At 55.4% G+C, this 22114-nt stretch overlaps 3 protein-coding genes across 3 annotated transcripts; all 3 read left to right on the top strand.

Moving 5' to 3' along the window:
* Window positions 1-69: 69 nt before the first annotated feature.
* LSM04_007834 (uncharacterized protein) lies at window positions 70-12656 on the top strand (the record flags this gene model as incomplete). Its single annotated transcript, XM_067332148.1, has 2 exons — window positions 70-6832; window positions 6928-12656. 2 exons carry the CDS (start codon window positions 70-72, stop codon window positions 12654-12656), a joined length of 12492 nt encoding a protein of 4163 aa, XP_067194411.1.
* A 74-nt stretch (window positions 12657-12730) lies between these two features.
* Window positions 12731-20122, top strand: LSM04_003600 (uncharacterized protein; the record flags this gene model as incomplete). The annotated part of the gene is made up of 1 exon (XM_067332159.1): window positions 12731-20122. The coding sequence occupies one exon, from the start codon at window positions 12731-12733 to the stop codon at window positions 20120-20122; it is 7392 nt and encodes a 2463-aa protein (XP_067194314.1).
* A 423-nt stretch (window positions 20123-20545) lies between these two features.
* On the top strand, window positions 20546-22051 carry LSM04_003647 (uncharacterized protein; the record flags this gene model as incomplete). Its single annotated transcript, XM_067332170.1, has 1 exon — window positions 20546-22051. The coding sequence occupies one exon, from the start codon at window positions 20546-20548 to the stop codon at window positions 22049-22051; it is 1506 nt and encodes a 501-aa protein (XP_067194318.1).
* Window positions 22052-22114: the final 63 nt, after the last annotated feature.

Below are 22114 nucleotides of genomic sequence, written 5' to 3' on the forward strand. Positions count from 1 at the left end.
CTGCGTGACACGTTGGTGGCGGAGGGCAAGGAGGTGAATGCCCCAGCAATCCAGTGCGTGGAGGAGCAGATGAAGGACCGGCTGGAGCAACTGCGCGCGGACGCGGAGAAGGCTGCGGTGGCCAGGCAGCGCGCGGAACAGCGACTCTTGGAGCAGCACCCCTATCTGGAGGCCTTGGAGATAGCTGGCCTTCCGCTGAGTGAACTCGGGCTGTCGGACGACGATGAGTTCGTCGCGCTCGCGAAGGAGCACGCAACCCTTGCGGCATCGCCGCGTGCGAATGCAGAAGCCCTGGCAGCGAATGAGCAGAGCTTGAGGACTCGCGCCGCACAGCTCGCCGCCACACTTGTGAAAAAGGAGGCTGCGCTGCGGGAGCAGATGCCGTACCTGGACCACCTTCCCGTTGATGTCCCGCTGCGCGAGCTGCACCTGGAGAGCGATCCCGAGTTCACGGCGCTGCTGGCGAGGTACGCGGCAGTGTGCAGCGAGCCTGAGCGTGCCGGTGGCCCGGAGGCGAAGCGGCTGGAGAAGGCAATGCATGATCTTGCTGGCAAGATCGCTGAGGACGTGGCGACGGCGCGGCATCGTGCGCTTGTAGAGGCTGAGAACCTGCACGAGAAGTACCCGTACATTCCGGAGGAGCCGGCGCCCGGCGTTGCCCTTGTGGAGGTGGGCGTGCATGAGGACCCGACGTTCCGCAAACTGGCGAACGAGCTAGAGGACCTGCGGACCGACCCGGTAAAGAACGCGGAGCAGATAGCTGCTGTGGAGAGTGCGGTGTGTGCGCGTGCGCTAGAGCTAGCGGCCATGAAACTGCACGCGACGGAGGAGGAGTGCCACAAGTACCCGTTCCTCTCGAAGCGTGTTGACGGCGTGTTGCTGAGCGATCTGGATCTTGCAGACGATGCGGTGTTCCAGGAAATGGTGGAGAGGCGTGGGGCGATGACGTCAGAGCCGCAGAGAAACCGTGAGGCGCTAGCAGAAGTGGAGTCCCAGCTGCGCGACCGCGCATCCTGCGTGGCTGCCATGAAGAAAGCGGTGGACGCGCTGCGCGCGGATGAGGACGAGGATGTGCGCGCACACAACCCATTCCTGGAGATGAACGAGGTGAAGTCGGTGCCGCTTCGCGAACTGGGCCTTCCAAGCGATCCCCAGTACGCGGCGCTGGCCGACGAGAGACTGCTGCTCAAGCAGCACCCTGTGCCAAATGCTGCCGCCATTGTGGCGACGGAGAACGCCCTGCGGAGTCGTGCGGAGGAAATTGCGTTGGCGCGGCTGACGGCAGAGGATGAACTGCTGAATAGGCACCCGTCCTTCGCTGCACTGATACAAGAGGAGAAGGAGGCCGAGCGCGCAGCCGCAGCACAACGAGAGGCGCTTCATGCACGATACCCGATGTTGGCTCGTGACGCAACTGAAGCTGTTGAAAAAGACGCAATGGTTGCTGCTCTGCTTGCACGGCGCTCTGAGCTCCTTAAAGACCCTGTCGGGGCTGCGGAAGCGATCGCTGACGTCGATGAACTGTTGCGTGAGCGAGGCGCGGAGGTGGAGGCGGCACGCAAGCGCCGAAGAAGACCAGACAGGCCAACGTGTCTCCTTGCATTTGACGACGTGGCGCTCGATGACGGTGAGATGGCTGACTACAGAACGCGGCGTCAGCGTCACAGACGTGCAAGGCATCTTGCTATGGATGCTCTTCCTGAAGAGGCTGCAGGAGAAGTCGTGGATGTTGACACGCAGTTGCCACCAAAGCCCCAGCGGGCGTTGGAGCTGGTTAAAAAGGACCCGTACTATCAGGAACTGAACGCCCTGCGTGACACGTTGGTGGCGGAGGGCAAGGAGGTGAATGCCCCAGCAATCCAGTGCGTGGAGGAGCAGATGAAGGACCGGCTGGAGCAACTGCGCGCGGACGCGGAGAAGGCTGCGGTGGCCAGGCAGCGCGCGGAACAGCGACTCTTGGAGCAGCACCCCTATCTGGAGGCCTTGGAGATAGCTGGCCTTCCGCTGAGTGAACTCGGGCTGTCGGACGACGATGAGTTCGTCGCGCTCGCGAAGGAGCACGCAACCCTTGCGGCATCGCCGCGTGCGAATGCAGAAGCCCTGGCAGCGAATGAGCAGAGCTTGAGGACTCGCGCCGCACAGCTCGCCGCCACACTTGTGAAAAAGGAGGCTGCGCTGCGGGAGCAGATGCCGTACCTGGACCACCTTCCCGTTGATGTCCCGCTGCGCGAGCTGCACCTGGAGAGCGATCCCGAGTTCACGGCGCTGCTGGCGAGGTACGCGGCAGTGTGCAGCGAGCCTGAGCGTGCCGGTGGCCCGGAGGCGAAGCGGCTGGAGAAGGCAATGCATGATCTTGCTGGCAAGATCGCTGAGGACGTGGCGACGGCGCGGCATCGTGCGCTTGTAGAGGCTGAGAACCTGCACGAGAAGTACCCGTACATTCCGGAGGAGCCGGCGCCCGGCGTTGCCCTTGTGGAGGTGGGCGTGCATGAGGACCCGACGTTCCGCAAACTGGCGAACGAGCTAGAGGACCTGCGGACCGACCCGGTAAAGAACGCGGAGCAGATAGCTGCTGTGGAGAGTGCGGTGTGTGCGCGTGCGCTAGAGCTAGCGGCCATGAAACTGCACGCGACGGAGGAGGAGTGCCACAAGTACCCGTTCCTCTCGAAGCGTGTTGACGGCGTGTTGCTGAGCGATCTGGATCTTGCAGACGATGCGGTGTTCCAGGAAATGGTGGAGAGGCGTGGGGCGATGACGTCAGAGCCGCAGAGAAACCGTGAGGCGCTAGCAGAAGTGGAGTCCCAGCTGCGCGACCGCGCATCCTGCGTGGCTGCCATGAAGAAAGCGGTGGACGCGCTGCGCGCGGATGAGGACGAGGATGTGCGCGCACACAACCCATTCCTAGAGATGAACGAGGTGAAGTCGGTGCCGCTTCGCGAACTGGGCCTTCCAAGCGATCCCCAGTACGCGGCGCTGGCCGACGAGAGACTGCTGCTCAAGCAGCACCCTGTGCCAAATGCTGCCGCCATTGTGGCGACGGAGAACGCCCTGCGGAGTCGTGCGGAGGAAATTGCGTTGGCGCGGCTGACGGCAGAGGATGAACTGCTGAATAGGCACCCGTCCTTCGCTGCACTGATACAAGAGGAGAAGGAGGCCGAGCGCGCAGCCGCAGCACAACGAGAGGCGCTTCATGCACGATACCCGATGTTGGCTCGTGACGCAACTGAAGCTGTTGAAAAAGACGCAATGGTTGCTGCTCTGCTTGCACGGCGCTCTGAGCTCCTTAAAGACCCTGTCGGGGCTGCGGAAGCGATCGCTGACGTCGATGAACTGTTGCGTGAGCGAGGCGCGGAGGTGGAGGCGGCACGCAAGCGCCGAAGAAGACCAGACAGGCCAACGTGTCTCCTTGCATTTGACGACGTGGCGCTCGATGACGGTGAGATGGCTGACTACAGAACGCGGCGTCAGCGTCACAGACGTGCAAGGCATCTTGCTATGGATGCTCTTCCTGAAGAGGCTGCAGGAGAAGTCGTGGATGTTGACACGCAGTTGCCACCAAAGCCCCAGCGGGCGTTGGAGCTGGTTAAAAAGGACCCGTACTATCAGGAACTGAACGCCCTGCGTGACACGTTGGTGGCGGAGGGCAAGGAGGTGAATGCCCCAGCAATCCAGTGCGTGGAGGAGCAGATGAAGGACCGGCTGGAGCAACTGCGCGCGGACGCGGAGAAGGCTGCGGTGGCCAGGCAGCGCGCGGAACAGCGACTCTTGGAGCAGCACCCCTATCTGGAGGCCTTGGAGATAGCTGGCCTTCCGCTGAGTGAACTCGGGCTGTCGGACGACGATGAGTTCGTCGCGCTCGCGAAGGAGCACGCAACCCTTGCGGCATCGCCGCGTGCGAATGCAGAAGCCCTGGCAGCGAATGAGCAGAGCTTGAGGACTCGCGCCGCACAGCTCGCCGCCACACTTGTGAAAAAGGAGGCTGCGCTGCGGGAGCAGATGCCGTACCTGGACCACCTTCCCGTTGATGTCCCGCTGCGCGAGCTGCACCTGGAGAGCGATCCCGAGTTCACGGCGCTGCTGGCGAGGTACGCGGCAGTGTGCAGCGAGCCTGAGCGTGCCGGTGGCCCGGAGGCGAAGCGGCTGGAGAAGGCAATGCATGATCTTGCTGGCAAGATCGCTGAGGACGTGGCGACGGCGCGGCATCGTGCGCTTGTAGAGGCTGAGAACCTGCACGAGAAGTACCCGTACATTCCGGAGGAGCCGGCGCCCGGCGTTGCCCTTGTGGAGGTGGGCGTGCATGAGGACCCGACGTTCCGCAAACTGGCGAACGAGCTAGAGGACCTGCGGACCGACCCGGTAAAGAACGCGGAGCAGATAGCTGCTGTGGAGAGTGCGGTGTGTGCGCGTGCGCTAGAGCTAGCGGCCATGAAACTGCACGCGACGGAGGAGGAGTGCCACAAGTACCCGTTCCTCTCGAAGCGTGTTGACGGCGTGTTGCTGAGCGATCTGGATCTTGCAGACGATGCGGTGTTCCAGGAAATGGTGGAGAGGCGTGGGGCGATGACGTCAGAGCCGCAGAGAAACCGTGAGGCGCTAGCAGAAGTGGAGTCCCAGCTGCGCGACCGCGCATCCTGCGTGGCTGCCATGAAGAAAGCGGTGGACGCGCTGCGCGCGGATGAGGACGAGGATGTGCGCGCACACAACCCATTCCTAGAGATGAACGAGGTGAAGTCGGTGCCGCTTCGCGAACTGGGCCTTCCAAGCGATCCCCAGTACGCGGCGCTGGCCGACGAGAGACTGCTGCTCAAGCAGCACCCTGTGCCAAATGCTGCCGCCATTGTGGCGACGGAGAACGCCCTGCGGAGTCGTGCGGAGGAAATTGCGTTGGCGCGGCTGACGGCAGAGGATGAACTGCTGAATAGGCACCCGTCCTTCGCTGCACTGATACAAGAGGAGAAGGAGGCCGAGCGCGCAGCCGCAGCACAACGAGAGGCGCTTCATGCACGATACCCGATGTTGGCTCGTGACGCAACTGAAGCTGTTGAAAAAGACGCAATGGTTGCTGCTCTGCTTGCACGGCGCTCTGAGCTCCTTAAAGACCCTGTCGGGGCTGCGGAAGCGATCGCTGACGTCGATGAACTGTTGCGTGAGCGAGGCGCGGAGGTGGAGGCGGCACGCAAGCGCCGAAGAAGACCAGACAGGCCAACGTGTCTCCTTGCATTTGACGACGTGGCGCTCGATGACGGTGAGATGGCTGACTACAGAACGCGGCGTCAGCGTCACAGACGTGCAAGGCATCTTGCTATGGATGCTCTTCCTGAAGAGGCTGCAGGAGAAGTCGTGGATGTTGACACGCAGTTGCCACCAAAGCCCCAGCGGGCGTTGGAGCTGGTTAAAAAGGACCCGTACTATCAGGAACTGAACGCCCTGCGTGACACGTTGGTGACGGAGGGCAAGGAGGTGAATGCCCCAGCAATCCAGTGCGTGGAGGAGCAGATGAAGGACCGGCTGGAGCAACTGCGCGCGGACGCGGAGAAGGCTGCGGTGGCCAGGCAGCGCGCGGAACAGCGACTCTTGGAGCAGCACCCCTATCTGGAGGCCTTGGAGATAGCTGGCCTTCCGCTGAGTGAACTCGGGCTGTCGGACGACGATGAGTTCGTCGCGCTCGCGAAGGAGCACGCAACCCTTGCGGCATCGCCGCGTGCGAATGCAGAAGCCCTGGCAGCGAATGAGCAGAGCTTGAGGACTCGCGCCGCACAGCTCGCCGCCACACTTGTGAAAAAGGAGGCTGCGCTGCGGGAGCAGATGCCGTACCTGGACCACCTTCCCGTTGATGTCCCGCTGCGCGAGCTGCACCTGGAGAGCGATCCCGAGTTCACGGCGCTGCTGGCGAGGTACGCGGCAGTGTGCAGCGAGCCTGAGCGTGCCGGTGGCCCGGAGGCGAAGCGGCTGGAGAAGGCAATGCATGATCTTGCTGGCAAGATCGCTGAGGACGTGGCGACGGCGCGGCATCGTGCGCTTGTAGAGGCTGAGAACCTGCACGAGAAGTACCCGTACATTCCGGAGGAGCCGGCGCCCGGCGTTGCCCTTGTGGAGGTGGGCGTGCATGAGGACCCGACGTTCCGCAAACTGGCGAACGAGCTAGAGGACCTGCGGACCGACCCGGTAAAGAACGCGGAGCAGATAGCTGCTGTGGAGAGTGCGGTGTGTGCGCGTGCGCTAGAGCTAGCGGCCATGAAACTGCACGCGACGGAGGAGGAGTGCCACAAGTACCCGTTCCTCTCGAAGCGTGTTGACGGCGTGTTGCTGAGCGATCTGGATCTTGCAGACGATGCGGTGTTCCAGGAAATGGTGGAGAGGCGTGGGGCGATGACGTCAGAGCCGCAGAGAAACCGTGAGGCGCTAGCAGAAGTGGAGTCCCAGCTGCGCGACCGCGCATCCTGCGTGGCTGCCATGAAGAAAGCGGTGGACGCGCTGCGCGCGGATGAGGACGAGGATGTGCGCGCACACAACCCATTCCTGGAGATGAACGAGGTGAAGTCGGTGCCGCTTCGCGAACTGGGCCTTCCAAGCGATCCCCAGTACGCGGCGCTGGCCGACGAGAGACTGCTGCTCAAGCAGCACCCTGTGCCAAATGCTGCCGCCATTGTGGCGACGGAGAACGCCCTGCGGAGTCGTGCGGAGGAAATTGCGTTGGCGCGGCTGACGGCAGAGGATGAACTGCTGAATAGGCACCCGTCCTTCGCTGCACTGATACAAGAGGAGAAGGAGGCCGAGCGCGCAGCCGCAGCACAACGAGAGGCGCTTCATGCACGATACCCGATGTTGGCTCGTGACGCAACTGAAGCTGTTGAAAAGACGCAATGGTTGCTGCTCTGCTTGCACGGCGCTCTGAGCTCCTTAAAGACCCTGTCGGGGCTGCGGAAGCGATCGCTGACGTCGATGAACTGTTGCGTGAGCGAGGCGCGGAGGTGGAGGCGGCACGCAAGCGCCGAAGAAGACCAGACAGGCCAACGTGTCTCCTTGCATTTGACGACGTGGCGCTCGATGACGGTGAGATGGCTGACTACAGAACGCGGCGTCAGCGTCACAGACGTGCAAGGCATCTTGCTATGGATGCTCTTCCTGAAGAGGCTGCAGGAGAAGTCGTGGATGTTGACACGCAGTTGCCACCAAAGCCCCAGCGGGCGTTGGAGCTGGTTAAAAAGGACCCGTACTATCAGGAACTGAACGCCCTGCGTGACACGTTGGTGGCGGAGGGCAAGGAGGTGAATGCCCCAGCAATCCAGTGCGTGGAGGAGCAGATGAAGGACCGGCTGGAGCAACTGCGCGCGGACGCGGAGAAGGCTGCGGTGGCCAGGCAGCGCGCGGAACAGCGACTCTTGGAGCAGCACCCCTATCTGGAGGCCTTGGAGATAGCTGGCCTTCCGCTGAGTGAACTCGGGCTGTCGGACGACGATGAGTTCGTCGCGCTCGCGAAGGAGCACGCAACCCTTGCGGCATCGCCGCGTGCGAATGCAGAAGCCCTGGCAGCGAATGAGCAGAGCTTGAGGACTCGCGCCGCACAGCTCGCCGCCACACTTGTGAAAAAGGAGGCTGCGCTGCGGGAGCAGATGCCGTACCTGGACCACCTTCCCGTTGATGTCCCGCTGCGCGAGCTGCACCTGGAGAGCGATCCCGAGTTCACGGCGCTGCTGGCGAGGTACGCGGCAGTGTGCAGCGAGCCTGAGCGTGCCGGTGGCCCGGAGGCGAAGCGGCTGGAGAAGGCAATGCATGATCTTGCTGGCAAGATCGCTGAGGACGTGGCGACGGCGCGGCATCGTGCGCTTGTAGAGGCTGAGAACCTGCACGAGAAGTACCCGTACATTCCGGAGGAGCCGGCGCCCGGCGTTGCCCTTGTGGAGGTGGGCGTGCATGAGGACCCGACGTTCCGCAAACTGGCGAACGAGCTAGAGGACCTGCGGACCGACCCGGTAAAGAACGCGGAGCAGATAGCTGCTGTGGAGAGTGCGGTGTGTGCGCGTGCGCTAGAGCTAGCGGCCATGAAACTGCACGCGACGGAGGAGGAGTGCCACAAGTACCCGTTCCTCTCGAAGCGTGTTGACGGCGTGTTGCTGAGCGATCTGGATCTTGCAGACGATGCGGTGTTCCAGGAAATGGTGGAGAGGCGTGGGGCGATGACGTCAGAGCCGCAGAGAAACCGTGAGGCGCTAGCAGAAGTGGAGTCCCAGCTGCGCGACCGCGCATCCTGCGTGGCTGCCATGAAGAAAGCGGTGGACGCGCTGCGCGCGGATGAGGACGAGGATGTGCGCGCACACAACCCATTCCTGGAGATGAACGAGGTGAAGTCGGTGCCGCTTCGCGAACTGGGCCTTCCAAGCGATCCCCAGTACGCGGCGCTGGCCGACGAGAGACTGCTGCTCAAGCAGCACCCTGTGCCAAATGCTGCCGCCATTGTGGCGACGGAGAACGCCCTGCGGAGTCGTGCGGAGGAAATTGCGTTGGCGCGGCTGACGGCAGAGGATGAACTGCTGAATAGGCACCCGTCCTTCGCTGCACTGATACAAGAGGAGAAGGAGGCCGAGCGCGCAGCCGCAGCACAACGAGAGGCGCTTCATGCACGATACCCGATGTTGGCTCGTGACGCAACTGAAGCTGTTGAAAAAGACGCAATGGTTGCTGCTCTGCTTGCACGGCGCTCTGAGCTCCTTAAAGACCCTGTCGGGGCTGCGGAAGCGATCGCTGACGTCGATGAACTGTTGCGTGAGCGAGGCGCGGAGGTGGAGGCGGCACGCAAGCGCCGAAGAAGACCAGACAGGCCAACGTGTCTCCTTGCATTTGACGACGTGGCGCTCGATGACGGTGAGATGGCTGACTACAGAACGCGGCGTCAGCGTCACAGACGTGCAAGGCATCTTGCTATGGATGCTCTTCCTGAAGAGGCTGCAGGAGAAGTCGTGGATGTTGACACGCAGTTGCCACCAAAGCCCCAGCGGGCGTTGGAGCTGGTTAAAAAGGACCCGTACTATCAGGAACTGAACGCCCTGCGTGACACGTTGGTGGCGGAGGGCAAGGAGGTGAATGCCCCAGCAATCCAGTGCGTGGAGGAGCAGATGAAGGACCGGCTGGAGCAACTGCGCGCGGACGCGGAGAAGGCTGCGGTGGCCAGGCAGCGCGCGGAACAGCGACTCTTGGAGCAGCACCCCTATCTGGAGGCCTTGGAGATAGCTGGCCTTCCGCTGAGTGAACTCGGGCTGTCGGACGACGATGAGTTCGTCGCGCTCGCGAAGGAGCACGCAACCCTTGCGGCATCGCCGCGTGCGAATGCAGAAGCCCTGGCAGCGAATGAGCAGAGCTTGAGGACTCGCGCCGCACAGCTCGCCGCCACACTTGTGAAAAAGGAGGCTGCGCTGCGGGAGCAGATGCCGTACCTGGACCACCTTCCCGTTGATGTCCCGCTGCGCGAGCTGCACCTGGAGAGCGATCCCGAGTTCACGGCGCTGCTGGCGAGGTACGCGGCAGTGTGCAGCGAGCCTGAGCGTGCCGGTGGCCCGGAGGCGAAGCGGCTGGAGAAGGCAATGCATGATCTTGCTGGCAAGATCGCTGAGGACGTGGCGACGGCGCGGCATCGTGCGCTTGTAGAGGCTGAGAACCTGCACGAGAAGTACCCGTACATTCCGGAGGAGCCGGCGCCCGGCGTTGCCCTTGTGGAGGTGGGCGTGCATGAGGACCCGACGTTCTGCAAACTGGCGAACGAGCTAGAGGACCTGCGGACCGACCCGGTAAAGAACGCGGAGCAGATAGCTGCTGTGGAGAGTGCGGTGTGTGCGCGTGCGCTAGAGCTAGCGGCCATGAAACTGCACGCGACGGAGGAGGAGTGCCACAAGTACCCGTTCCTCTCGAAGCGTGTTGACGGCGTGTTGCTGAGCGATCTGGATCTTGCAGACGATGCGGTGTTCCAGGAAATGGTGGAGAGGCGTGGGGCGATGACGTCAGAGCCGCAGAGAAACCGTGAGGCGCTAGCAGAAGTGGAGTCCCAGCTGCGCGACCGCGCATCCTGCGTGGCTGCCATGAAGAAAGCGGTGGACGCGCTGCGCGCGGATGAGGACGAGGATGTGCGCGCACACAACCCATTCCTAGAGATGAACGAGGTGAAGTCGGTGCCGCTTCGCGAACTGGGCCTTCCAAGCGATCCCCAGTACGCGGCGCTGGCCGACGAGAGACTGCTGCTCAAGCAGCACCCTGTGCCAAATGCTGCCGCCATTGTGGCGACGGAGAACGCCCTGCGGAGTCGTGCGGAGGAAATTGCGTTGGCGCGGCTGACGGCAGAGGATGAACTGCTGAATAGGCACCCGTCCTTCGCTGCACTGATACAAGAGGAGAAGGAGGCCGAGCGCGCAGCCGCAGCACAACGAGAGGCGCTTCATGCACGATACCCGATGTTGGCTCGTGACGCAACTGAAGCTGTTGAAAAAGACGCAATGGTTGCTGCTCTGCTTGCACGGCGCTCTGAGCTCCTTAAAGACCCTGTCGGGGCTGCGGAAGCGATCGCTGACGTCGATGAACTGTTGCGTGAGCGAGGCGCGGAGGTGGAGGCGGCACGCAAGCGCCGAAGAAGACCAGACAGGCCAACGTGTCTCCTTGCATTTGACGACGTGGCGCTCGATGACGGTGAGATGGCTGACTACAGAACGCGGCGTCAGCGTCACAGACGTGCAAGGCATCTTGCTATGGATGCTCTTCCTGAAGAGGCTGCAGGAGAAGTCGTGGATGTTGACACGCAGTTGCCACCAAAGCCCCAGCGGGCGTTGGAGCTGGTTAAAAAGGACCCGTACTATCAGGAACTGAACGCCCTGCGTGACACGTTGGTGGCGGAGGGCAAGGAGGTGAATGCCCCAGCAATCCAGTGCGTGGAGGAGCAGATGAAGGACCGGCTGGAGCAACTGCGCGCGGACGCGGAGAAGGCTGCGGTGGCCAGGCAGCGCGCGGAACAGCGACTCTTGGAGCAGCACCCCTATCTGGAGGCCTTGGAGATAGCTGGCCTTCCGCTGAGTGAACTCGGGCTGTCGGACGACGATGAGTTCGTCGCGCTCGCGAAGGAGCACGCAACCCTTGCGGCATCGCCGCGTGCGAATGCAGAAGCCCTGGCAGCGAATGAGCAGAGCTTGAGGACTCGCGCCGCACAGCTCGCCGCCACACTTGTGAAAAAGGAGGCTGCGCTGCGGGAGCAGATGCCGTACCTGGACCACCTTCCCGTTGATGTCCCGCTGCGCGAGCTGCACCTGGAGAGCGATCCCGAGTTCACGGCGCTGCTGGCGAGGTACGCGGCAGTGTGCAGCGAGCCTGAGCGTGCCGGTGGCCCGGAGGCGAAGCGGCTGGAGAAGGCAATGCATGATCTTGCTGGCAAGATCGCTGAGGACGTGGCGACGGCGCGGCATCGTGCGCTTGTAGAGGCTGAGAACCTGCACGAGAAGTACCCGTACATTCCGGAGGAGCCGGCGCCCGGCGTTGCCCTTGTGGAGGTGGGCGTGCATGAGGACCCGACGTTCCGCAAACTGGCGAACGAGCTAGAGGACCTGCGGACCGACCCGGTAAAGAACGCGGAGCAGATAGCTGCTGTGGAGAGTGCGGTGTGTGCGCGTGCGCTAGAGCTAGCGGCCATGAAACTGCACGCGACGGAGGAGGAGTGCCACAAGTACCCGTTCCTCTCGAAGCGTGTTGACGGCGTGTTGCTGAGCGATCTGGATCTTGCAGACGATGCGGTGTTCCAGGAAATGGTGGAGAGGCGTGGGGCGATGACGTCAGAGCCGCAGAGAAACCGTGAGGCGCTAGCAGAAGTGGAGTCCCAGCTGCGCGACCGCGCATCCTGCGTGGCTGCCATGAAGAAAGCGGTGGACGCGCTGCGCGCGGATGAGGACGAGGATGTGCGCGCACACAACCCATTCCTGGAGATGAACGAGGTGAAGTCGGTGCCGCTTCGCGAACTGGGCCTTCCAAGCGATCCCCAGTACGCGGCGCTGGCCGACGAGAGACTGCTGCTCAAGCAGCACCCTGTGCCAAATGCTGCCGCCATTGTGGCGACGGAGAACGCCCTGCGGAGTCGTGCGGAGGAAATTGCGTTGGCGCGGCTGACGGCAGAGGATGAACTGCTGAATAGGCACCCGTCCTTCGCTGCACTGATACAAGAGGAGAAGGAGGCCGAGCGCGCAGCCGCAGCACAACGAGAGGCGCTTCATGCACGATACCCGATGTTGGCTCGTGACGCAACTGAAGCTGTTGAAAAAGACGCAATGGTTGCTGCTCTGCTTGCACGGCGCTCTGAGCTCCTTAAAGACCCTGTCGGGGCTGCGGAAGCGATCGCTGACGTCGATGAACTGTTGCGTGAGCGAGGCGCGGAGGTGGAGGCGGCACGCAAGCGCCGAAGAAGACCAGACAGGCCAACGTGTCTCCTTGCATTTGACGACGTGGCGCTCGATGACGGTGAGATGGCTGACTACAGAACGCGGCGTCAGCGTCACAGACGTGCAAGGCATCTTGCTATGGATGCTCTTCCTGAAGAGGCTGCAGGAGAAGTCGTGGATGTTGACACGCAGTTGCCACCAAAGCCCCAGCGGGCGTTGGAGCTGGTTAAAAGGACCCGTACTATCAGGAACTGAACGCCCTGCGTGACACGTTGGTGGCGGAGGGCAAGGAGGTGAATGCCCCAGCAATCCAGTGCGTGGAGGAGCAGATGAAGGACCGGCTGGAGCAACTGCGCGCGGACGCGGAGAAGGCTGCGGTGGCCAGGCAGCGCGCGGAACAGCGACTCTTGGAGCAGCACCCCTATCTGGAGGCCTTGGAGATAGCTGGCCTTCCGCTGAGTGAACTCGGGCTGTCGGACGACGATGAGTTCGTCGCGCTCGCGGAGGAGCACGCAACCCTTGCGGCATCGCCGCGTGCGAATGCAGAAGCCCTGGCAGCGAATGAGCAGAGCTTGAGGACTCGCGCCGCACAGCTCGCCGCCACACTTGTGAAAAAGGAGGCTGCGCTGCGGGAGCAGATGCCGTACCTGGACCACCTTCCCGTTGATGTCCCGCTGCGCGAGCTGCACCTGGAGAGCGATCCCGAGTTCACGGCGCTGCTGGCGAGGTACGCGGCAGTGTGCAGCGAGCCTGAGCGTGCCGGTGGCCCGGAGGCGAAGCGGCTGGAGAAGGCAATGCATGATCTTGCTGGCAAGATCGCTGAGGACGTGGCGACGGCGCGGCATCGTGCGCTTGTAGAGGCTGAGAACCTGCACGAGAAGTACCCGTACATTCCGGAGGAGCCGGCGCCCGGCGTTGCCCTTGTGGAGGTGGGCGTGCATGAGGACCCGACGTTCCGCAAACTGGCGAACGAGCTAGAGGACCTGCGGACCGACCCGGTAAAGAACGCGGAGCAGATAGCTGCTGTGGAGAGTGCGGTGTGTGCGCGTGCGCTAGAGCTAGCGGCCATGAAACTGCACGCGACGGAGGAGGAGTGCCACAAGTACCCGTTCCTCTCGAAGCGTGTTGACGGCGTGTTGCTGAGCGATCTGGATCTTGCAGACGATGCGGTGTTCCAGGAAATGGTGGAGAGGCGTGGGGCGATGACGTCAGAGCCGCAGAGAAACCGTGAGGCGCTAGCAGAAGTGGAGTCCCAGCTGCGCGACCGCGCATCCTGCGTGGCTGCCATGAAGAAAGCGGTGGACGCGCTGCGCGCGGATGAGGATGAAGCGGTTCGTGCTCGTAATCCTTATCTGGAGATGAACGAGGTGAGGTCGGTGCCGCTTCGTTTCATTGGGTTAGATGATGATCACCAAGCAAAGTTGTTGACAAGGCGTCGTAATCATATTATTTCGACTCATGATGTGGCTGCAATTGAGGAGGTTGATCGTCAGTTGTTGGAGAATGCTGCTGAGTTGGCTCGTAAGGTATGTTCTGATGAGGACGAACTTCGTAAGGAGTTTGGAGTAGCAGGGCATCTTAATCCTATGAGAGGAGGGTTTTTGTACGAGCTGAATGTTAGTGAGGATGATACTGTGGCTTTGTTGGCTGAGAAAGCTGATCAACTCTTGCAAGGAGATGGTGAGAACTGTGTGAAGGAGGTAAATGCTGTTCGAATAGATATTCAAACTCGAGTCGATCGCCTTATGGAAAGTTTTCTATCTGCCGAGCGTGAATTGGCAGAAGAGCTGCGAGACCTACGGGGAGAATTTCCTATGTGTTCTCGCGATATTAATCCTGCTGTTCGAAGTGATGATTTGTTTCGTGCTCTGCAGCAAGCTAGAGAGGAAGCCCTTTCTCTTAATGTTGTAAATGTCGATACAGTGGCCACAATAGAGAAAGAACAGTTTTCCCGTTCTGTTGCACTGGTAAATGACGAGCGGTGTGTTTTGACGGCACTAGAAAAATACTGTAGAGCAGAGCAAGAGGTACGAAAGGCGCGTTTGGCTAAGAGACCAAAGCGGTACGTGGAACAGTTATTCCGGGAGAAAGACATTGCGCAATTCAAGCACCGTCTGTGGCGTGCTAGATTAAACCGAAGACGTGTCCCTACAATGTTACTTTTTGGTGTTCTTGACGATGAGAATGTATCAACATCAGACGAAGAAAAATGTATGCCCGCAAAGGTAGTCAATACTCTTACTACAGAAGACCCATATTACTTGTACTTACAGAATTGTAAGGCGCAAGAGGAATTGGATAGGAGTTCACCTGTCGTCCGATGCATTAATGAGATGATAAAGATTCGTTTAAAACAACTGGTTTCCGATGCAGCCCAAGCGCAGCGTGCTGAGAGACGTATTAGCGCTGCTTTATACCATAAATATCCGTTCCTTCGCGCTTCTCTGGAAACTATTTCGCAGCTTCATCTTCCCATAGAGCAAGACCCTGTATTTATGCAACTCGTTAAGGAACGTCAGAAGCTACAGGAACCTCCAGAGGAATTACTTGAACGTTTTCCATTTCTTTCCGCAACAATAAATGGTGTTCCTATAACACAACTTGGACTTGAAGATGATCCTGTATTCATGAAACTGGCAGCAGAGCGTGAAGAACTAATAGGACCGTTGAGAAAAACAATGCGCGTGGTAAAGCTAAAAGAAGAAGAAATACGGGAACACTGCAATTTACTTATATCTAAGGCGGTTGAGGAAGAAGCGGAGTTGCACAGACGATGGCCGTTCTTGGGCCACCTTCCCGTTGATGTCCCGCTGCGCGAGCTGCACCTGGAGAGCGATCCCGAGTTCACGGCGCTGCTGGCGAGGTACGCGGCAGTGTGCAGCGAGCCTGAGCGTGCCGGTGGCCCGGAGGCGAAGCGGCTGGAGAAGGCAATGCATGATCTTGCTGGCAAGATCGCTGAGGACGTGGCGACGGCGCGGCATCGTGCGCTTGTAGAGGCTGAGAACCTGCACGAGAAGTACCCGTACATTCCGGAGGAGCCGGCGCCCGGCGTTGCCCTTGTGGAGGTGGGCGTGCATGAGGACCCGACGTTCCGCAAACTGGCGAACGAGCTAGAGGACCTGCGGACCGACCCGGTAAAGAACGCGGAGCAGATAGCTGCTGTGGAGAGTGCGGTGTGTGCGCGTGCGCTAGAGCTAGCGGCCATGAAACTGCACGCGACGGAGGAGGAGTGCCACAAGTACCCGTTCCTCTCGAAGCGTGTTGACGACGTGTTGCTGAGCGATCTGGATCTTGCAGACGATGCGGTGTTCCAGGAAATGGTGGAGAGGCGTGGGGCGATGACGTCGGAGCCGCAGAGAAACCGTGAGGCGCTAGCAGAAGTGGAGTCCCAGCTGCGCGACCGCGCATCCTGCGTGGCTGCCATGAAGAAAGCGGTGGACGCGCTGCGCGCGGATGAGGATGAAGCGGTTCGTGCTCGTAATCCTTATCTGGAGATGAACGAGGTGAGGACAGTGCCGCTGCGCTTTTTTTCTTTTATGGATGATGTTAAATTTAGGGAGTACTGCAGGAAAAGAATAGTCGCATTATCAAGTGAGATGGTTGATTGGGAGCTTGTTCGTATCTACGATGATCTTCTCCGTGAGCGAGTGCATGATATTGTGTCAAGTGAACTATTACAGTGTGAGAAAGTTGCTAATTCTCTTAAGCAACAGGGGTTGTCGGGTGCTGCTACTGATGCTACGTCGATAAACTTGTATTGGAACTCAAATGAGATTGTGGAGGAAATTTTGCACTGCAATTTTTCTGGAACTAATCTTAAGAGTGAGGTAAATAGACTTGGTGGGGCACTTGTTGAGGCGGAGCGCAGTATTGCGGTGGAAATTGATTCATTGCGTTCATCTTATCCCATGTGTGTTAGAGATGTAAATCATGCCGTCGGTTTTGATGAGAAATTCCAAAATCTTGAGACAGAACGGCAGTCATTGTTGAATGGACCTTTGAATATGAAATTGATTGATTCGGTTGAAAGGGAAGAAAGGAAACGTAGTATCGAGTTGTTAGATGATGATCACTGTGTTGTGGTAGCGGCTGAAACGTGTCAAGGATCAAGGGATAAGAGTTTAAAAGATTTGAGTGAAGATGAGTTAATTGCGCGCTGGAGGCATAGCTTGTTGTCACAACGCTCTAGACGCCGTGTTGTGACGTTTATAGATATTGCTAAGGAAGAAGAAGGACGTGGGCGGCGGCGTTCGTCTGTGTCTCAGCGTAAAAAGAAACGAACTGGTTCTTCTAACAGCTGTTCTAGCCTTTCTTTTAGAGAGGTTCCGGATAACGTTTACATTGAGATCAAAGAGACGAATGTTGATCTCGCTTCTTCAATGAACAGCAATCGTACTAGTCGTCTATTCAGTGAAGGCACATCCCGGTGTGATTTTTGTGGAGCTGCTGAATTGGACGATAGCACGCCAGATTCTATCAATAAAATGAAGCGTACTTTGCTAATGCGTCGTCTGCGTGCTCATCGGCCTTCAGCTGGATTGTCAGTGGACGCCATTCCAAATCTCATTGCCTACCAGATAGCAGAGGATGGTACAGTGTCACAGATAGGTGGTGATAGTGGTATATCACACGTTACTGGAACACAAGTAACTCCTGGCAGTTTGTTATCACCTGGTGGAACATCTGTTTCACCTTCGTCACCTTTGGGATTAATGGAGGGCTTGTCTCCCTTACCTCCATCAGAATTATCTAAAAAGGATGGAAAGAAGAAGAAGTTAGTGCTGAAGAAAAGACTTAAGATGCGACGGGGAAAAGGTAACAGTCTTTCTCAGTGTACTGTGAGTGTGGTTCCAGATTTGCCGGCTGGTGAGTTAGTTGAACGTGGTACGGAAATTCTTGACAACCTTACTAAAGAATCTCGTGGAGAGACTCAATCGCACACACAACAACAACAACAACAACAACAACAACAGGAAAAAATGTCAAGACGGTTAACTGGTACTAGTCGAACCCAAAGAAAGCATCGCAAAAGTGCAAATACTTCACTTACTATGACAACCGTTCCGGATCTTGAGGGTATGTGTTTAAGGGATGAAGAGTCTGAAATTCCACCAAGACGGCGACAAGAGAGAAATGTACACAAAACACCCGAGATAAAGACGAAAACGAGACGTATGGGAACAGCCCGAGAAAAAGAAAATTTAACTGCTTTAACAGAAGAACCGGAGATATCGTTTGAACTTGTACATGAGCAGCCGAATGAAGATCAACGTCCGTCACCCATGAGTATTGTGTTAGCCCGTACTATGATGAACGATGTACGACATCATGACTTAAGTGTATCAGCCTTACCTCAGTCACTACTACCACCACCACCATTTTCGTTAGGATTGCCAAGGGTCCTTTCTCCAGTTCATCCAACAACGACAATGCCATCTACTACTGCAGAGGAAAGTGTGGCAAGTGGTGCAGCACGACAACGTCAGGCAAGACGACCAAAGGGAAAGAAACGGCGTGTTAAGAGATTAAGTGAGAAGAAGGGAAGTCTGAAGATATCACAGTTAGAGGATGATGAAGCACGCGAAATACGTGATACAATGGATTCTGAACTCTCTTCAACTGGAAGAGGTTCAGAATTATCACCAAGAAGTGGTAGTATTGATATATCACGTTCAGCTCGTCGCTCACGTGTGTTACCACGGCGGCATGAATCAGTATCTCTGATAGAGGATAATGAAGCTTCCTATGTTAAAGATGATTTGGATACTAAACCTGCTGCCACAGTAAATAGACGTCGTTGTTCTTTTAATAACGCTTCTATTGTACCTGTTAATCGTCGTGAGGCAAGAGAATTAGAGAGAGAGCGACGATTTATATCTCAAATATTAAATAAAGCACGTCCCAAGTTATCGCGGAATACAACAGAAGAAGAAATAGAAAGTGATCCTGCAGCAATGGCTTTGGTTTTTAAGCATGAAGATATGTTACAGGCCTATGCAATGCGTAAAGTTCCCATCGCTACTGCATATATGAAGGAAATAGCTGACACAGCTATAAAACGTGTGATTGACATGTCAAAAGAACAGGTTTTACCAGGGGCTTCACTTCGTGGACGAGCTTTACGTCAATCACGTCGAGAGGAGCTTGCTAAACGTACGGTAGCATCAAAGGTAGATAATACAAGTGGTGATAGTAATAATAATGATAATAATAATAATACTAGCAATAGTATTAACACACCTTTGTTTGATGTTAATAACCCTCTTTGTGTACCACAGCCATGGGCACATCTCTCTGATGAGGAATTAGGACAAAATGAAGAGTTGCATAATCTCCTAGATGCACGAAATAGGGGTCATGGAAAAGATATTGAACCCTTTTTACGTGAATGGGCAAAAAAGAAAGAGGCTGAGAATGAGGCTATTTTTAATAAATACCCTTTTCTTCCCCCAGTTCCATATGGTGTACCACTCAGCGAAGTAGGCTTTCTTCAAGATAAAGATTTCAAGCGATGCGCATCGGAACATGCGATTTCTCCTGATAATGAACATATTAAAAAGGAGATGTGTGATATTGTAAATTCTATGGCAAAACAACGTGCACTTGTACGAAATCGTAGTAAAACAAAACAGGTATCTGTTGTAAAACGTGTACGGGCTGTTTGTAATGCTGCTACACCTGCTGCTAATGATGCTCCAGAAACACCTAAAAGGTTTTCGGCAAAATATAGTGATGGTGACAATAAACTTTCTAATTTTAGAGATGAGCAACATTATATTCAATTTGTGACACAATGTAAGAGTGATTCTATTCGTCTTCTTAAACGTCTTATGGTGCGAATGAAGAAGGAACATACAGCTGATATTCCTCTAAGTATAGAGGATATTGAAACTTTCCGATTCTTTTTTGATGGTGTAGATGTAGGAAACTATGGTGTTTTAAATCGAAATGACTTTACTGACTTTGTAATGTTAACATTGTGTGAGTCACTCTCAATGACTCGACGTGAAGTAGAACAATTGACATTTCCAAATGTGCCAATAGAGCGACTTCCACGTGTGGTGGATTTTAGTGATCTTTCAAAGTTTTATAAGTCTCTCGCATTAAGTGAGGTAAAGAAGCAAGATAGTCGGTTTCTTGAAGAGACAACAGGGTCAGTAAACGCCCAACCTACACGTTCACGTTCCGTGGGAAATCACGGCGCTGCTTTTGTGCCAGAGACTGAGAGTAGTAGTACTAATAACAACAAGAGTAGAAATACTATTAATATTATTAATAACAATAATAATAGTAATAACAGTGGTAATAGCGTAGACACATACCGCTCAACAGGAACTCGTGCTTCTGCGCCAAGTGGATCCGCAGCATTGCCCACCATTCCACCCCATCTGCGTCGCCATAGTCATATGATGAATCCACTAAATGAACCGGCGCGTCCACCTCTTCCGCGAAGTCCAGCAACATCAATGAAACAACGCCAAAAACAACAAGAGGGAGGCGAAAAGAAAAAGGAAACCACGTCGATAACGCCCATGCGAAACATCCCGCAGGTACTGCCGCCTCTTCGAGAGTCTCTGGGCAGTGATGTGCCTCTGCAGAGACTGGCGTGGGTGGACAGCCGGCGACCCTCCGAGGCGAGTGCGGAACCGGCGAATGGAAAAGAGAAAGAAAAGGTATCAAGACCACGAGAAGAAGAAGGTAGAAAAAATGACAAACGGTAAAGAGAAATATATATATATATATATATATATATGGGAATGTATGGGAGATGAGTGATTGAAACAAAAAAGGAAAAAAAAGTGGGGCATATAAAAGAAGGAGTAAAGTAGAAACACCTCCGTGTTTATTTTTTTTTATTTTAGTTTTAGTGGAGGTTTACTAGTACGGGTGGGAGTGGGGGAAAAAACAAATGACAAATAATCATAAAAATAAATAATGAGAAATCCTTTGCTATTAGGCAACTGAAATGATGTTATTGTCACTTCTAGTATTACTAAAACCTCTGTCTATCTATATCTTTGAATATTGCAGATATTCTTTTCTCCTTTTTTTTCTTTTTTATACCTTCTTTTGTGTACAAAAGGGGTAAGGAACAGGTGAGGAGGGTGGTGGCAGTAGTAGTAATAGTAATAATAGTTGTAATCATGAATCTCTCAAACTACATGTCTACTATTATGTCAGAGGTGCAGCAGTTTGGTAAGGCCTATGTTGACTCACTTGTTTCGCTAAGTGATGGAAAAGATCATGAAACGTTCAATGGACCTCTGAAACAAAAAAAGAATCGGAAAAATGGAGAAGTAGAAGAAGAGGACTTGGAAGCTCCGCATTTCTCCCCAATCTCATGTGGCAGAAACGTTGGAGCCGTCAATGACGGGAGAAGCAATGATAAGGGTAATACTATTGGTTGTACTAGTAGTAGTGGTAATAGTAATAGTAATAGTGAAGGGGTTTTTGTATCATATTCTCATCCTTCACCTGTTGTGGTTGATGATGCCACTACTACTAATACTAATACTACGAATGTTCCTGAGGCAGCGGTGTTATCGACTGAAATTCGAAAGAATATAGGGAAGAAAACAAAGGCCTCTAAATCTAAATTTGGTGCAGTTAAAATTGAGTTGGAGAGTGCCGAAAAACCCTCTGTTATTCCTACTTCTTCAACTCATATACAGACATCGCATGAACCAGACCCTCTTAATGACAAGAAGAATAACCATAAGAGTAAAAATAGTGAATGTTTACGTAAATCACAAGAAATAGCTTCATTAAAAGATATTTCTATTAACAAAAAGTTAAATATTTGGTTTAAGAAACGAGATACATTATTGCATCTTCTTTATACTGATCTAGATAAACGAGTGAGACCGCCAATATCTGGATGGGCACAAAACGTCTTACGAGATTTTGTTAAAAAAATTATAGGAACATCACTTAACTCTATTATGGAGGAGGATAATAACACTGTTAATAAGGAAACGGTATCTACTTCTATAGATAATACCTTGGAAGATGCTTGGCGAAATTCAGAGATTATATTTCGATCCATTGTAAAACATGCTATCCCTCCAGAGGTGTTTGCACCAACTGAGATCTCTCAACGTGATATCTCTACAAATAGTGTTATTGCCGCTTCCTTTGAAGGATCATCATGGATACATCAGGCACTTTTAAATACCATACAACGAGCACAACAATGGGGTTCCGAAGGACGTCTTAAGATCTTATTACTACCACTTTCAGAAGATAATATAGAAAGCGGTATGAAAGACTATTTAGATTCTTGCTATGCCCCACTTTTATTTCTAACGGCTGAACACTGTCGAAAGTGGATACAGTCGCATCTCCCACTGCAGGAAATAGAAAATGAAACCGATAGAGAACTCGAAATATGGGCAGAAGCGATGATGCGAGTATTCTGTGTAGCCGTTGTGGAGGCAGATGTACAGGCACAAGAGTTGGCACTATCCGTTACCGCGGATAACAGAGAAACTGCAAAGATGTGTGTGGGTGTTAACACATGCGTGGATGCAGCAGAAGCCGCAGTGGAAAATACAACATCTGCACTTTGGTTAATGCGAGAGGTGACGGTGTTAACACTCTTGTTAGTCCGTGTTCTTCGTATAGGTCTACTATGTGAAGTAGAACAATAAACAAGAAGAAAGGAAATACGTATGGAGAATATAGGGAAAGAAGAGAAATAGTCGATTCTCTTT

The sequence above is a fragment of the Trypanosoma melophagium genome (assembly GCF_022059095.1).
Source record: "Trypanosoma melophagium isolate St. Kilda chromosome Unknown ctg12segment0, whole genome shotgun sequence".
Classification (NCBI taxonomy): Eukaryota; Euglenozoa; class Kinetoplastea; order Trypanosomatida; family Trypanosomatidae; genus Trypanosoma; species Trypanosoma melophagium.